Source organism: Lytechinus pictus, chromosome 13 (genome assembly GCF_037042905.1).
Source record: "Lytechinus pictus isolate F3 Inbred chromosome 13, Lp3.0, whole genome shotgun sequence".
NCBI classification, from domain to species: domain Eukaryota; kingdom Metazoa; phylum Echinodermata; class Echinoidea; order Temnopleuroida; family Toxopneustidae; genus Lytechinus; species Lytechinus pictus.
The window spans coordinates 17130633-17149398 of record NC_087257.1 but is presented as its reverse complement, the minus strand read 5'-3'; the positions used below and the strand labels follow the sequence as shown (position 1 = coordinate 17149398).

The 18766-nt window shown below is 35.8% G+C and overlaps 1 protein-coding gene across 27 annotated transcripts in view; it reads right to left on the bottom strand.

Moving 5' to 3' along the window:
- Window positions 1-16406, bottom strand: part of LOC129274104 (histone deacetylase 4-like) — a 61088-nt gene extending 44682 nt beyond the window's left edge. For 11 of the 27 annotated variants that reach the window (XM_064108401.1, XM_064108388.1, XM_064108402.1 and 8 more), the window contains exons 1-3: window positions 15169-15898; window positions 6978-7046; window positions 3957-4156 (exon numbers count right to left, since the gene is read on the bottom strand). In XM_064108401.1, coding sequence (XP_063964471.1) covers window positions 3957-4156; window positions 6978-7046; window positions 15169-15322 — 423 coding nt within the window. In that variant the 5' untranslated portion in view covers window positions 15323-15898. Of the gene's footprint in view, window positions 1-1492; window positions 1595-3956; window positions 4157-6977; window positions 7047-15168 lie in introns of all 27 variants that reach the window. The other 16 variants (XM_064108382.1, XM_064108394.1, XM_064108383.1 and 13 more) reach the window with 6 other exon arrangements.
- Window positions 16407-18766: the final 2360 nt, after the last annotated feature.

Here is an 18766-nt window from a genome sequence, read left to right as displayed (position 1 = left end):
GCCTTTCTTTATTGTTCATCTTTAATTTCAAGAAGAGTGGAACCCTTGGTGCATTACTTATGTATATGAAAGCAGAAAATTAAATGAATGGGATCAACAAAAGTTTGAGTAAAACTGGTCAAACAACAAGAGAGTTATGAGCATTTGAATATTCAGATTACTACATGTAATTGCTCTGGAGATCCTCCTAACGGCAATGCGAAAACGATATGTGATGTCACACATGTACAAGTACATGTACTACTCTCCCCCTTCCTTTTATAGACACATTACCCCAAAATATCTCTTTTTGATCATTCTAATGACATGATAAACACTTCATCCATGATGATGTTTTTAAATTGAACCAAAACTAAACAAAAAGTTATATGATATATTTTGTTTCATCTTGTTTTGTCAATATCGTAACTTGTTTCATGTATTATTTCAATTGCTATTTCCTGTGTATTTTATTCCTACTGTAATTTATTTGCTGTATTTGTATCACTGTTATTTATCTGTCATGGATCCCCCTGCTTTTCAAGCCTCTGGCTTTCCTAGGGTGTTTGATCCTCACATTTTACAATGTATATATCTACTCATGTGATTTTTACCTAATAAATAAATTGAATTAAATTAAATTAAAAATTAAAACCTCTACTTCCATTTATCCTCTCATTAAAAAAGAACACCTGATTTTATGACAGATGATATTGTAAAAAAAAAAATGTAATACATGTAATGGGAAAGTAGTACATGTGTGAAATCATAGAAAAGTTTTCATGCAAAGTGCTGTTTTTCTCATTTTGCCTTCTTTGTCAAGGAATTTAATGACTACATCAAATGAACATTACTTCGCATTTAGTAAAGGTAGGAGGCATTTCCTAACAAACATAACCATTGCAGGGGGTAAGTTTGAATGAGTCAATAAAACATACTCTTTTGAAAGATAAAATAATGGAAGCTCTGTTCCAGTTTCAAAATACCAGCCTCCAAACAATGTAAAAATAGTGTTTGAATAAATTATGTATACAATCATGTTTATAAATGAACTTTGCAATAGTTGACTTTAAACAAGTGTTTAAAATCAAGGTTTAATTTTCAAAAACCATATCTTTAAAAAATCAAGCACGGTTGTTTTAAATTTTGAACATTTGTTAAAACTATTAAACAACTACTGTATAGAGCTTAACAGTGTTGCACACAAATTTTAAACACCATTTTTACTATACAAATGATAAAGCATGTGTCAGTTGTTGGATATACATAAGTACAAGCATTTTATTTCAATTCACTTCATTATATTTCTCAACTCTCAAAAGACACAGACTGAACACTATCTTTGCATGAATAAGTTGAATTGACAGTGTGGGGGAAAAACCTCCTGCAAAGACTATAAAAAATTAAAGTTATTGGGTAACTTTTCAAGATTCAATTTCATTTTCAAAATTAGAGTAAAATTAAGCAGAAAGTACACTGAAAACTCAAGTTTAGATGAAAACTATCTAATTACATTATAAGTTTTAAGAAAACATTGCCGGTATGTTGCTCTTGTTGTATGTTGTGTTGCTGTTGTTGTTGGTGTTGTTGTTGTAGGATTCAGAGGTAATCCAATCTGAAATGTTAAAATTATAATAATTTTAGTTACATAGGAGCATGTACTAGTATTTGAAAAATAGTCAAAATGTACAAGTACATGGGTAATTACATGTACATCAAGTGAGATCGTCTATTATAAACCTTTCCTGAAATGATTTACAAAGTATATTTTCTACTCCATATGGTAATCCTCCATCAAAGGCTTGAGCAGTTTGCTATAAAAGTGAAATAAAATGAAAAATGGGGGGGTCAGCCATATAAATAAGGTTGATTATCCTATGGATTGCTCACATGAACCAGCCATTTTCAATTACTGAAAACTGATAGGCAAAACCTTTGAAAAAAAACACCAATGAAATGTCCATTATCGCTAATCAACACTTCATTACTAGAAAACTGAAGAGCTATTGATTTCAAAACCAGAAATCTGAGAACAAATTATTTAGACCAAGTTTATTTACAGGCCTATCATGAACTCAAGTACAGTTAACTATTGTGGACCTGACACCACCATATAACCCCCCCCCCCCAACCTCCAAAAAAAAAGGGGAAAGGATATTGTTGACTTCAGTATATTGGCAAACCCAATCTTCAGATCTTAAATGTATGTACACCCCACCTCTTATTCTGTTTTTGCTGCTGAAAATGATATGAGGGAAGAAGTAAACTATTAATTTTAGGCATCAGCTTTTAATAGTAGACATACATGTATGGTCCTGATTGTAAAAAAAAAAGAAAAACATGTATGCAACAACAGAAAGAAAGATTTGTTTGAATAGTTAATTATGATGTGCAATATCAAAATATATTTACTTTAAGGCAGGAACAGTGTTACTTATGAACTTACATTATGAATTTTAATACTTTTTAGAACATTTAATCATGGTCTTTGATCTTCATGTAAATTTTGTGCTTTTGATGTAATAGACCATGCAGTATACTATTTTCTTTCTGTAAATTTCTTATGCTGTTCTCTTTTGTTCTTTATTCCATCTTACCTGTCACCCCTCTACCTATTTTTCCTCTCTTAACTTTTATCCTCCTTAGCTACATCTTTGCACAGAATGCTTTTGCCTTCTCTGTATATGTATTTCTTTTTTAAATTTCAACTTACGTTATAGTTTTTTGTCTGTTTGATACTGTGTATTGATAAGTCTATGCTTTTGATGATGTTTTTACAACCAATTTGTCAAATCAATTTCTCACTGTTTTATGGAGACAATAAATGCTTATTATCTTATCTCTTATGATAAAATGAAAACAATTGTCAATTCGTACCTCAAACAGAAACAGTTTTCACATTCCAAACTAAAACCAATATTTTTCATTGGGGTAAGATACAATAAGTTTTCTCTTTTCAAGAAAAAACTCCCCAAACTAAAACCAATATTTTTCATTGGGGTAAGATACAATAAGTTTTCTCTTTTCAAGAAAAAACTCCCCAATCTAGTAGTGGCAAATTAATGAGAGTGAACTGTTTGCAAACATTACCAGGGTACATCAATATGATATAGTGGAAATTTCCTGTTAAATTCTATTTTAGTATCAATCTCATAACACGCCAGAATAATAACGGTCCTGGATATTCTTAATGGAGGAGAATCAATTAGTAACAAACTGAAAGTGCAGAGTGTTTTGGTTTCTATTTCAATAAAGCCATATCAAATTGCATAAATTCATGATACATCATTTATGCCTTTCAAATTGTTTCCTGTTAAAAGATAAATCGATTCTGGGAAGACAAGTAATGTATTCTCAGCTATGCTTCTTTCTGGAGAAAAAAAAATAACAAAGGGTTTTGACTCTCTCGGACATGTAGTCATCTCATGGAATATGCATATTACAGTTTTCTGGAAACTATAAATGAGCAATATTACGATATATCTTTATCATGCACTAATGTCATGTTACACAGTGGTGCTAAAAATATGTGTGAACCCCACCAGAAAATGAACATATTTAAAGTGTTCCAAGTTATGCCATTTTTTAGATATTCAACTGTGAAGTCAGGTGATATTATTAAGTACTACATCCAATACAGTTTATTTCTCTGGGCTCGCCGAGCATTGCATTAGCACCCAGCACGAAGGAGTGCATTTTATGGTGGTGTTCACTAACTTGGAAGATGTCTATTAGATTGAGCAAAACAAGTCACTTAAAAGTGATGCATCGTTGGTGTATTGGTGTAGATTAGTCCAGAGAATGATATATTTTATAAAAAGATATTCATTAAGCCGAAGCACCATCAGTTAGGTTAACCGAAACAGTGATTACTGAGGGGGCAAACCAGCGTTTAAAGATGACTTTGCGTCATATTTCATAGAGAGTTTGCTACCTGACGGTTTATCGATTATCGGTAGTATGTCATGAAGACTCACCATAAGTAGATCTTGTTGCTGTTTCTGGTGTTGATGGGTAAGTTGTGCCGACTGGTTCTTGAACTGTGCGTACAACATCTGATGCTGCCACTGCTGCTGTTGTTGCAGCGAAACCCATTCCGGTGGCAGTATTCTTGGATCAGTCGCAACATGGTCGGTTGGGACCTGACCAATAGGCATTTGGCCAGAAGCTGTATCACCTGGGATAAAAAATAATATTACTGTATTTCATACAGGCCTTTAAATTAAAGGACAAGTCCACCCCAACAAAAAGTTGATTTGAATAAAAAGAGAAAAATCCAACAAGCATAACATTGAAAATTTCATCAAAATCGAATGTAAAATAAGAAAGTTATGGCATTTTAAAGTTTTGCTTAATTTCACAAAACAGTTATATGCTGGTATGCAAATGAGGAGACTATGATGTCATCCACTCACTATTTCTTTGTAGGCCCGTTTTGAAAGTCCATTTTTGATGCATGTGTACACGGCGTGTTTTTCGGTCGTGTACACATTGTAAACACTGAGAGCGAGTTATGTTTACAGGGTTTCCGACATGTCGACACGGACCTGCATCAACATGTCAATGTAACATAAAAAGGGGTCTATATAGCCTAAGTCACGGTTTTAAAGCTTACCTGAGAAGTTAGAAGTATCAATCCACAAAAAGTTGGTGCAATTAAAAAGTTTACTCAGCTTAGCAGCGCATTAAATTAATAAAGAATGCAGAAGAAAATCAGTGCACGGCCCTAGCTAGCGCCGACGTTCGTTCGATGCGTATTTTGCATACTGTACCATACATGCATGCACAGATCGCTGCAGAATTAAGTGTAACTGAAGTTAATCGATTGATTTTCATTATTTCATCGCCAATTTGAGGAGCGTTTGTTCGTAGGCTTGTAGCACATGTGTACGAGCGTATAACACGTAACTGTAGCAATGATCGCTGTCACAATTGGTGATTCTAAAATTGGCTCTGAGTGTGATTGAGCAAAGCTTTCGAGCTTTCGAGACCGGAGCAGACCCATTTCGTGGTACAAAAACTCGAGTCTCCAGAATGAATGTGGATTAAATGGGCGATTTTGGAAGTAAACTCACTCTAGGTTAATTGAAATATGTTGACATATTAGTGATTAAAACATGTGCAGTGTCTGAGAACTAAGAATTAATGTGGGGCTGTGAGCTTGTTCACTGACTTTACAGTCCGATGCAAGCTTATGCAGATGCTACCGTGTACACGGTGATGGAATTTAGTACACGGGCACTGACTTGACCATGCGTGTACACGTGTACCCGAAATTAAAGTTTCGCTTAATTTCACAAAACAGTTATATGCTGGTATGCAAATGAGGAGACTATGATGTCATCCACTCACTATTTCTTTGTATTTTATTATATGAAATATTCAAATTTTATCCTCATTGTCAAGAGATACAACAATTAATTCCTCCCTGAACAGGTGGAATTGGCATTGTTTAATATTTTATGGTTTCAGTCAAGTTGGTCCTTATTGTCAAATTTTTATTTTTTTTTATATTGTATAATTCAAACAATAAAAAACAACAGTGAGTGATGGACATCACCGACTGACTCACCTAAAATAAGCAAACCTTTAAAATGTCATAACTTTCTTATTTCACATCCGATTTTGATGAAATTTTTAGTGTTATGCTAGTTTGATTTTTCTCTATTTATTCAGATCAACATTTTTCTGGGGTGGACTTGACCTTTAAATATTTTTTTTTTGGGGGGGGGGGCAAATTCCCATATTACAGAAGAAATGCAAAAATTGCAAAGGGTACCATCCACGGCCAGGGCCTCCGATTGGTTTGAACTATTGAATTTAGGTCCTTTTCATATATTTGAATTCTCAATTGCAGTAATTTTTATACCAAACGAGATAATGTGCTCTAAGATGCTTTTAATTATATTCGCTAAATATTTGTATGATTGTGTATGTGTACAATTTCAGTTGCTTGGAATTTCCAAGTATAGGAATGCAACAAAGAAAAGGAGGAAGGGAAGGAGGAGGAGATGAAGTACAAGAGAAGGGAAAAGGGCGAGAGAAGAATGATGAGGAAAAGAAAGAGAAGAAATTGAAAAAGAGAATGAAGAATGAGGGGGAAGAGAAGAAGGAAAGAAGAACAGGAATAAAGAGAAAAGGAAAGAAAAGATGGTCAAATTTTCATTCAGTTATCAGAAGTAGTATAAGAGAAGGGAAATGGGGTAGAGAAGAATGGTGAGGAAATGAAAGAGAAGAAATTGAAAAAGAAAATGAAGAATGAGGGGGAAGAGAGAAGAACAGGAATAAAGAGAAAAGGAAAGAAGTAGTAGATGGTCAAATTTTCATTCAGTTATCAGAAGTAGTAGAAGAGAAGGGAAATGGGGTAGAGAATGGCGAGGAAAAGAAAGAGAAGAAGAAATTGAAAAAGAAAATTAAGAATGAGGGGCAAGAGAAGGAAAGAAGAACAGCGGCCTTGTTGCATAAAACGTTTTACCTGAGAAAATTCAGGTATTTTTAACCTGAGTTTTTGCCCTGTGTTAAAGGCAATGGCAGAAATCAGACTAACCTTGATTTTCAGTTTTTACCAGAGTTTTCTCAGGTAAAAAGTTTTATGCAATAGGCTGCAGGAATTAAGAGAAAAAGGAAAGAAGTAATAGATGGTCACATTTTAGTTCGGTTATCAGCAATAAAAGATTTTAGTTATACCCCAAGGATCATTCATAATTTTGTATTTACTGTAAACTCAAAAAAACACTGTTTAAGATTTCAAGCATGTTGTTTAAATATGTCACTCTAACAATTATCATTTAAAGTCTTAAACAAGTTTTATAAAAAAAAAAATTCATATCAATAGCAAAAAGTGTTGAACAATTGATAAAGGTTTAAACAACTTGTTGTTAGAGTGACGGGTTTTAAACAAGGTGATTATAATTCTAAAGAGGAATTTTACAGAGTGACATTATTCAAAACATTCATGACCCTGTTCGTCATGCGATAGACAGAAGAATTTGTCATACCTTTCAGATGCATGTTGCTTATCTGACTGGTGATGTTGACTGCTTCTGAACGTGGACCAAGAGCTGGTTCTGTAAACAAAGAAAAATAATGAAAATAGCATGTTACAAGAAATGCATATGTGTTCGTTTAAAAGAATATTAACAACTTGCCATAAGGCCCGGTTCCAATGCACTTATGGATACAGAGAGGATGTAAAATGGAAAAGAATCTTGTCGTCCGTTGGGAAACGTTATGTATCCATTGTGTATTCTTTGCATACTTATTTTATACGCTCTACATCCATCAAGCATCCACCCACTGTGATTTCATTGTTCGTCCATTGTCTGGGGCGGATAAAAACAGATGGAAATTTCGCTTGTCCGCTGTATCCGTTATGAATACGTTTTGTGTCCGTCAGCCAGTGGGACCAGGCCTTTACATAATACATACTTGCTTACATGAGCACCAAGAAAATGAAACAGAAGCTGAAAAGGGGGACGGTCACTGCAGAAGTTCCTAAAAAAATATAGTAAAGCCCAATTTTGCACATAGTGGTTGAAATAACTTTTTCAAATACGGAAAGTTGGCAGGTAGCTCATTTAATCAAAACAAAATGCCTGTTAAATCTACAGCAGTTTAAGAAGGTCTAAAATCGTCAAGGATTAGCATTTTGTGAAAAGGGATCTTTCGAGTTCTATAGCATGAAATCAATTTGGTCTGGCATGAATTTGAGCTTTGCCCTGAATATTGGCATTCCTTTAAAAGAAATTATTCTGAACATGTGACAAAAGTTAACTTTTTAGTAAATTTATGATTATCATGTCATTTGTAAACATTTTGTATGTATAAAAAAAGTTGATAGATTTTGTGACTTCTGTATGGGAGTTGGATTAAATGCTGTGAATCATTCATACTAATCCAACCTCATGAAAACTTTCAAATATCATTGGATATTCTCCTCTTTCATTCCATTCCTCCATCACTCTGTCACTGTAACAACTATTGTTCAAAGATTAAAAACAAGTTGTTTAAAGTTTTAAAACAAGTTGTTTTAAACAGGTTGTTTAATGTTTTAAACAAGTTATTAATAAAAGTTTAAACAATTTCAAAAAAGTATTAACAATGCTTTAAACATGTAAACAACTAATAGAGCGACAGGCTTGGACAACATGATTAAAATTTTAAACAGCGTTTTTACAGAGCACCTTCTTATCCTATTTTCATGTGTAAAATTATACAGTCTATTGCTTCATACACCCTTCCCTCACTCACGTAAACAGAACCAAGTATGTATCTTGCTCAATGAAGTTATAAAATATTGCCATCACTTTCAGACCCAACTGACTACATTGAACCTAATAATCCAACCCTTCGCCACTCGATGGAAATTCTCTTTCCCTTTTCTAAAGCCCCAAGAAATGAAACATGGCACACCATCACTGGCACTTCATTTCTGGGTCAAGGGTTTATTGTAGGACTTCCTCAAGAGAAAAGGTACTGCATGCCATGAATTCACAACATACAAGAACCCTTTCCTGCTACAGGACTTGTTGTCCATGCTTACAGAGACACCGTTCTCACTACCATCCTAAAACTTTTTACTGGAAACTAGTTTAACGTGTAATGAGAACGGTCAAAGTTGTCTTGGAAGCGATCTTCCAAACCAGTTCAGAAAACCACCTCGCGATGTAGTTTTGAAGATTGCTTTGCCTCGTTAAACTGGTTTTAGCATGAGGACACAACCATTCTTTGGGAAGCGATCTTCGCACATTTCGTGCACGCTACTCAACACACTTTATGTGGAATGCCTACGTTGCGGTTTCAAATTTCGTGCGAAACATGTTACCCCACTTAGAGTGTTCCCATAGCAACAAGACCGCTTTACGTGAAGTAGTTTTGAAAACCACTTTCGGGTGATCAAATGGGAACGCTAGCAATGCAATCTTTCAAACTGGTTTCCTGAACCGGTTTCCAGTAAACTTGTTTTATAAAGTATAATGAGAACGGTGTCAGAGAGGAATTTGTAATCCTTCTCCAAAAAGTAAGAGTGAGAGAAACTTTGGTTGATATTTGAAGTCAAGGGATATAACACAAAATATATCATATTAAAAGATGGGTTTCATATATTGTAATAAAAGAAAGAAAATATATGAAGATTTTTGAAGTTATCAAATTTCACAAAATTAACTGCTAGTAGTAAAATATTCCTCATTTCATCAAAGATGCAAATCCAAAGCCTGAAGTAATCAGTATTAGAGTTGAAGTAAAAGACTGTATTTTTTTGTAATTGCAAATCATCAAAACCATACTACAAAATGTTACAGCCTTTGTCAATTTATTTACCCATTTCCATTGCAATGACTTTTATTTCAAAGCAATCAAATACCTGTAAATATATATTCATATAGGGAACAAAAAAAAGTAATTCAAATCTTCACATGGCTTGGGTAGAAGCATGCAGGCCTACTTGGTAACAAATATCCAACCATAGGAAACATATGCGAGGTGACTGTTGAATTCTTTCATTTTCTCCAATGCAGAACTTTTCATTTTTGCTTTCCCTCAAAAACTTTTCTTGACCAAGATAAAGCTAATCCTTGACAAAGACCAGCGTCAGGAGAGTGTTTCATGAAGCACCAATAGTGATTTTCACTGACAATCTTGCTCTGAGCCAATCAGATCCAACTATTTCAGTAGCTTATAACAGTTTTCAGTGAAAACAACTAACTCTAACTATTTGTTTCATGGAATGTTCCCTTGCACGTATGCCAGTCTGTCATTGTTTGAAGTTAGTGAATTTGTAAGTTTTTTTAGATCTCCTTGAAGCTTTCCCAACATACACTCTAAATTTCAAGGAATTAAAATAGACTATAAAAAAGATCGACTGTGAATAGTGATCATCCAAATATTGGATTCATTTAAGGATTGACTTTTAAATCTAAAAAAATTAATGTCAAATCTTGTAGCTTTATATTTTAATCCACGATGATTAAAATTAAATCAAATAATCAGCTGGTCACTATTCACGTCCAGTCTGCATTTACTTCAAATCCTTGGGCTTGGAAATATTGGTAAAAATACTGGAATACTGTATAACCACTTCAAATAAAATCCTGGGGGCTATTTCATAAAGCTGTTTGTAAGTTAAGAGTGACTTTAAGAAAGACTGGTGAATCTTTCTTATGCGCTAAACCATCGCCAATGAACATTTTGGTACATACATGTACCATTTACCACAAGAAAGGATTACCAGTCGTTCTTAAAGTCGCTCTTAACTGAAGAACAGCTTTACGAAACGGCCCCCTGATTTTCATAGGTGTTGATTTAGTTCCTACTGGGTCACCAGTCTTTCATTTGGAACTTGGAACTTACAAACTGCATTCTGAAACACCCATTAGATAGGTTTTTAGGCACCTACATGTAACAGGTTGTGACTATCTTTAAAGGGTGATCTAGACAGGTAAATCTTTATCACACAGCTTCACTTATTATATGCAACTAAAAACATTTATATTATACCAGCATCTATTTTTGAGGCGGCATTTGTTTCTTGAGGGTTTCATAACAAGAGACCAATCATGTATACTGAATCTGGGTCACAGGTGATTAAAACAGGATATTAAAAAAGGCAGTCCTACTTTTTAAAGGTCACCCCCATCATAAAAAAAAAATCAAACAGTTGCATAATAGTGAAAATTTTATCGAAATCATATGCAACATATTGAAGAAGTTAATGACTATTTCATTTGGGGGGGGGGGTTATAAAAAAAAATTATGCACACCATAACGGTACACAAAGAAGAGGGCCGATGATGTCGCAAACTCGCTATATCTCTATTTTAATACTGCACCATGACATGAACAGGCAGAAACATTATGGATCTCAAGAAGTGCATGCAGTCTGGTCCTTTCTCTCCAAATTATACAGCTTCAGTCTAACCACCTCACACAAAAAACTTCTGAAGTTAGAACTTGGCTTTGAAAGTCTTTGAACGAGTCATGACAAAGCAAACAGGCTTTAATACTTCCCTCCAGGGTGGCGAAAGCCAAGTCCATGTACTTGAAAACCACAGAGAATTCACTTGTTCTTAAAATTCTTCCTACAAGCTAAGGTTACAAGGAGGAGAATCATTAAAGGTTAACATTTGGAGCCGCCTAACAAATCAGTTCTCCAACAGTATTAAAATGTAATTGAGGCAAAAGAGATTCTGAACAGCATCTTTACTTACAAACTATATGATCTATATACTTCACATAATGATACATATAGATAAGCATCATGAACAAAAGAAAGAAAACCAGATAATACCACTTTAACAAATGTTCCATAATTTCAAGGTACTTGAGGGCAATGAGCACATTCACCCTATAAATCTCAATTTTTCTGTTGTATCAAGTCCCAAAACATTTTCATTTTGTGAATTCTGAGTACTGTTTCACACAAATACTTTCTTGCTGATATGGGCTACCGGAATCATGATGTTGGATTGTAACTCGTATCAAATTTAACATATAATTTATTCTAGCATGACTGCCGAGTGAACAAGCTCTATGAAATATGGCCCTGGGGCTATTTCAGGAAGACTCTATGGTATCATGGCTCAGCAGCCAATCAATATCTATGTATTTGTGGGACAGTGAAACCTATCTACAAAGACCACTCAAGCGAGGAAGAGCCACTTTCTTTATGAAAGTGTCGTGGTGTACCGTGTAGCAGTTCTGAACACTCGCCTTGTCATCCGAGGGTCATGTGGTAGAATACCACCATGGCCTATCAACCTTGGCAAGGCAACAATCTACATTTTGCCACTCTCCACCCAGGTGTTAAATGGGTACCCAGAAGGATGCGAAAGCCTATGTAGTATGCCTGGCAATTGAGTCTTTGAACTCTTGTTGGAATGCTCTCCAGGGAGTGGAGAGAGAGCATACATTGTATGCGGGCATGCCAGGATCCGATGGGGTGATAATATATCTGTAAAGCGCTTTATAGAGACATCATTCTGATGTACTTAGCGCTACATAAAAGCGTATCATTATTATTATTATGAGCAGTTGGTCTTTGTAGACTTTGTAGACAGGTTCATCAGTGCATGATCCTATGTTCAAGGGAAACAAAAAAAAAGGTGGTCGTCATAGGAAAGAGGTACTTCTGTGCAGGAGGTTGCTAAAACATGTTAGCAATAATGGGAAAGTTATCAAAATCAATCGCAACTATTTATGATAAAAAGGGTCCGGGGCCCCGTCTTACAAAGAATTACGATTGATCCAATCAATCATAACTCTATGGTAATCCATCAGTGTCATAATTTTTTCTACAGGAAATTTGCAAAATGTCCTTTGTAAACAAAGGAGAACACACCAAGTTGTCAAGAGATTGATTAATTTATGGATATACAATTATATCTAGAATGTTTTTTGAACAATCATGCGTTTCATATGTTGACTTTGCTGGCTTTCCATAGTTACAATTGATTGGATCAATCGCAACTCTTTGTAAGACAGGGCCCCTGAAGTCCTTTAAGACTAAAGAGCCGTAGTTCAAGTGCATAAAGTGTGTGTGAGGCTCATGAAGAGAAAACATTTGGTGTAGCACAACACAACACAGGTTCACAAGGTCAGCCAATCCAGAGAGGGTGACAGAAAACACGCTGGCCCTCGTAAGTCATTCTCCGCACCGTGACGTCAAACTGGAAGAGTTTGGAAGAGGACCAAGTCAAGGAACTAAATACCCCCAGACACCAGCAGTGAAAGAAAGTGGGTTGACGGTATACTAGACTGGCCCGGTTGCTAATGGCTTACAATCATGCGATGGCAATTGAACTCACATACGTGAACTTCACCTTTGTGGCTTCGTCAAAGATATTAACCAGATCTTTCTCTTCAATTGTCTCATGTTTTTTCATCAGTCATATTTTATCTTGATTGAAGGGAAATTCTATCCATTGTTATTCTATCCCAGAATATTTCACTTTTATACAGCCAAACTCCAGATATGAGAATACCTCAAAACAAAAATGAATGTGTGTATGATTTTTTTCTTTCTCACAACACAACTTAAGGTAACTTTAGAACAAAGCAAAACAATTTAGAGGTACTTTAGCCTACATGTAGCTGTTTGCCACATGTGGAGTATCAATACATAGTTACATACAGAAACCATCTTCAGGTGGGCTTTTCATAAAGCTGTTTGTAACGGACAAACGACTGTACGAACGACTGGTGATCCTTTCATAGCAACTATTAAAATCAGCATGAATGAAAATCTGGTGTGTATCATTGAACACAAGAAAGGATCACCAGTCGTTCTTAAAGTCACTTTTAACATGGTACCATCTCACGAGTAAAAAGAAAAATATCCAATTAATCACCACGCAATTAATTTTAACTAGCCTTCCCTTTCTATCTCTCGACATCTGATCTCTCAATCTCACTCGCCCTGTCTTTCTGTCCGTCTGTCTGTCTCTCTCTCTCTCCTCTCTTTCCACCGATTTGCATGTACATGAAGGGCAAGGACATTTTCATTACTCTACCTTGCCGAACAAAATACTTCACAGCTTTGTAATCACACTTTTGAAGGGTAAATGAAAGCAGTCTACGTGTGTAATTGCCATAAGTGTATCATTTTATACTACAGATGATCGGCCCCAATATCTGGCTGGTATAATAGCTCCAAAAAAAAAGACATAAGACACATATGTACTCATTAAATAAGACCTGTAAAAAATGAAGATGTTTTTTTTTCAAATTTGGCAGCGTTTGGGTTGCAGTCGTTCTACAATTTTTGAAGGGGTGGAGGTTGGGCATATTGTTGTTCATGTTGGATGATCAAAGAATTGGACATACGTACATGTACTGTACATGTAAGAGTAGACTGAGTAGATAAACCATCTTGTTTTCAGGTATTATGCCTTCACTATACACTAAATGCTTTTGTCTGATTTTTCTCAAAGACATGCCACAAAATAAACTTGGGCCATGATTCTTAACTGGATACAATTGGAACTTGATGATTTGTTTTTATATGAAATTACACAGTGACTGTGACATTAGACACATGGGTGGTAGATCCACATAAGCCTGATACTGAAGTTGAACCCCAAAAAGGGCTTAACTTAAATTAATCCACCTCCATCCAATGCCATGACCTTGCAAGGCTTTATAATGATTCCCCTCAGTGTCCCTTCCACCCATTTTCATTTTTCTCTTTGCGGTGCAAAGGAGCTAATGTAGTCTTTAATCACACTCCTTTCAGAGTGATGTAAGGGACCAGTCCTGATGGAATGAGATTTCAATCTTTCAAGACTGAATTTTTACCTTTTTTGGAGTGAAATGTGCATTTTTTTTTTTTTTTTTACACTTTCACTACGAAAAAGGTAAAAACTGACTCCTGAAAGATTGAAATCTCATTCCATCAGGAATGGTCCCCCTCATCACACTCTGAGAGGAGTATGATAAGGGAACAGATTAACTCCTTTGCATTTAGATCTAAATGAGCCTTCGAAAAGTGATCTTGCATTAAAGATATCAATATTTAAAGGTCAAGTCCACCCCACAAAATGTTGATTTGAATAAATAGACAAAAATCAAACTAGCAAAATGCTGAAAATTTCAACAAAATCGGATGTAAGATAAGAAAGTTATGACATTTAAAATTTTGCTTATTTTTCACAAAACAGTGATATTATATGCACAACTCAAATGAGACAGTCTATGATGTCCCTCACTCACTATTTCTTTTGTTTCTTATTGTTTATTATACGATATTTCATTTTTTATAGATTTGACAATAAGGACCAACTTGACTGAATCATATAGTCTTAAACAATGCCCATTCCACATGTTCAGGGAGGAATTAATTGTTGTTTCACTTGACAAGGAGGAGAAAAATAGGATATTCCCTATTTCATATAATAAAATACAAAAGAAATAGTGAGTGGATGACGTCATCAGTCTCCTCATTTGCATGCCCAACAGGATGTGCATATAACTGTTTTGTGAAATTACGCAAAACTTTAAAATGTCATAACTTTCTTATTCTACATCTGATTTTGATGAAATTTTCAGTGTTATGTTTGTTGGATTTTTCACTTTTTATTCAAATCAACTTTTTGTTGGGGTGGACTTGTCCTTTAAGACCTACAAAGGGAGATTATTTACCTAAAAGTTATGCAAGTGATTGGTAAATTTATATAGTACTTGTGAGAGCTTTACCTGGCATGCCTGGGCCCCATGCAGCACCCCTAAACTTTGGGGACGAGTAGTGAAGAGCAGTCTTTGCTGCAGTCATTCCTGATGTTAGTGAGGACGATGGTGTTGGGTTCAACTCGGTGTCTGTGGGCATTCCTGTATTCCGATTCTGATTCATAAAATATCCACAAGATGTTGACGCTCAGTTCCGACCACCTACCAGCTAAAGGGCAGTTGTGCAAAAGTCTTATCAGTTTCAAGTGTACACTTTAAGACTGCATGTGCACAAGTTTAGTATGGCTCCACCAAAAACCTACAACTTCTGGAGCTCAATGAAGGCTGGGTCTGTGTTTACTGTTTACCAGGTCATCACTGAGAAAAGCTGATCGACACATTAGACGAGGCAGTAATAAAGACACAAAGTAAACATGACAGTCCATCACTTTGCTTTGAAACATGAAAAGATCACCGCTATCGCATCACCTGTATGAGTGAAGATCGCAACTTCAAGTGAAAGAGACTTGCAGTTGCATCCAGGTTTCCATCCCTGGAGTCAAATCACAACACAGCTAGAGAGAGCACTATCATGCATGTCTGTCAGGTCCCATGAAGAGATTGTATACTAAACACATGAATTATGCATGACCCTGTTGATCCATGGGAATGTAGCACAGCCTATACAACATACATATCAACACGAAGTGCCGCACAGGAAGCCTAGCACCTCCTCTCCACAAGCAGATCGCGACTAAATGAGTTAGGTGCTGTCACTGTGATCAGCCTTATAGTTCGGCTCGCTCGGTGACCAGCACGCACTGAAGACTGTGTACACACACTTGCATGCCAGCATGCATGACCTATCAAGGCACACACACACAGAGGGATGACATACAAAACTTGTACACTGACGTCATGGGGCTTGACATCACTCGAGGAAAAAAAAAGCACTCCAAAGTACAATCATAACAAAACAACTGCTTCAGGCATCATGAAAGAGCTTACAATCGGGAACAAGTCAACTAAACATTTCTTAATTAAAATATGAGAATTGCAATACCTCATTATTCTCGTAAATTGTGTTCAAGATCAATCTAGAATGAACACGCTACAGGAAATGATGGAATATACTTTTCTTACGAATCCCGGTGTACAATGTACTATGACTTCTTTCAGTCATGGCTGGTCTGTGCCAAGCAGATTCCCTCCAATGCAGATCCCAGAGGATTTGGTATGTTTTGTCTTTAGTCATCATTTCTATTTATAAGTATGAACCAAGTTGACCAATAATGCACTCTCATTAGAAGAAAATGGGTTCAGTAGTCATCAAAACAATCTGGATACTTCTCCTAGTTCTCTTTACTTTTATGTTTCTCTCTCCTAAAGCGCCTTGAGCATTTAATCAAAATGGAAAAGACGCTATATAAATCCTATGTATTATTATCATTATTAGTATTTTCAGGGGAAAACAAATTTCAGAAGAAAACTTCATATTCTCTTAATATGATCCCCACCCAAAAAAATATTGTATACTACATGTACCTTCTCCCCTCAAACTCATTACTTTATTATGTCTGTGTACATTTACTCAAGTTTAGCCCCCCCCCCCCCCCCCCCCCCCTCCCTCAATACATTTCTGCCCTGCCATCTGTATCTATGCCCTGGAACTGTATTTCATAAATTTCACAATTCACTGAATCAAAATCGTATCCAGCAGAAACCGGGGGTCTTTCACAAATATTTGTGAAATGACTCAAAGTTAAACTTGCAATGGAAATGCTATACAAGTTGCACAAAACTTTGGCAGCACATCACCATTTTGGTTCAATTACACACAATATGATGCACACTACTTCATATCCATCAAGTCGACGATATCGTATTTTAAATTCTACAGCATTTTGGCAGTTATGGCGCAGTCACATTTCCCCCAACGCAAATTGAAAACAGACGTTTTAAGATTTTTTTACCAGCTATATATAGGTGGTTTGAATAAAAATGAATAAAACAACTGTTTTCAACTCGAAGTACGGCCGCCGTAGGGAAAATGTGACTGCAGCATTATGCATGACTTTAAAATCTCACTTAAATTTAACTTTAATTTTGTGAAACAGGCTCTACCGGAATCAAAATGCACCATACAAAGCTGTGATGGCTCCTTTTCTTGCATAGGAAGTTGAATTTAAAGGGATGGTCCAGGCTGAAAATATTTATATCTAAATAAATAGAGTAAAATTTACAGAGCATAATGCTGAAAATTTCATCCAAATCGGATAACAAATAACGAGGTTATTGAATTTCAAAGTTTATCAATATTTTGTGAAAACAGTTATATGCATATCGTATGAATATTCATTAGGTGGGTTGATGATGTCACATCCCCTCGTTCTGTTTTCTTATATAAAATCATAAGTGTTTCATTTTTTCATACATACGTAAATGTGTCTCCATTATGATGAAATAAGTTGCGGCAATGAATAACTAATGCACTTAATCAGTTGTCAATCCAATTGTTTTAGTTCTTGGTAGAAAAAATTTGAATAAACCTAACTTCATATAATAAAATACAAAAGAACAAGTGGGGATATGACATCATCAGCCCACCTATTAATATTCATAAAGACATGCCTAGAACTGTTTCACCGGAATAATGCACATCTTTAAAATGCAATAACTTTGTTATTTGTTATCCGATTTTGATCAAATTTGCAGCATTTTGCCCTGTGAATTTTACTCTATTTATTGAGATATAAATATTTCCAGCCTGGAGCCCTGGACCAACCCTTTAACCAACAACCACAAACACTAAATCTAGAAAAAATGAACATCACCTGACTAGTACATAGATACCCTTTTTACACAGGATTTTCTTAACCCCGGACTATCGCTAACCCCGTACTATCCTTAACCCCGTACTATTTTTTTTCCTTTTTACACATGCCAAATTGTTATTGCTAACCCCGGATAAGGAATGCTTGCTTTTCACACACGAAACTCGCTAACCCCGGACTAGTGGTTTTTGTCGATCATTCGTAGTACAAGTACTTCACTCGTACCATTTTACACACGCTACAATTTCCTTAACCCCGTACTATAGGTGGGGCCAAATTGCCATTTAGCCCCACCTATAGTACGGGGTTAAGCTTAGCCCACTTTCGTTTTACACTAGCGATCTTAACCCCGTACTATCGCTCTTAGCACCGCAATTGCTGGGATAACCCTGCTTTTTTGCAGGGCCAAATAATCCCGTACTAAAGGTGGGGTTAGCCCACTTTGCAAAAATGATGTGTAAAAAGAAAGTGGGCTAAGCTTAACCCCGTACTATAGGTGGGGCTAAATGGCAATTTAGCCCCACCTATAGTACGGGGTTAAGGAAATTTTAGCGTGTGTAAAAAGGGTAGTAGTGTTGTAAAATGCATATATCAAGTTCAAGAAAGTAGGCCAGTGGCATTAAAACTACTATGTTTATTATGACATCACAATACAAATATTCCATCTGAAAAGGCCTTGCTACATATGTATTATTAAAGCACAAAACACCAAAACACAACAATCTCGAAACTTCCCGTTGTGCTTCTATGCCATCTCACACATCTATGTGCACGAGAACTGGCAGGTTGCCAAA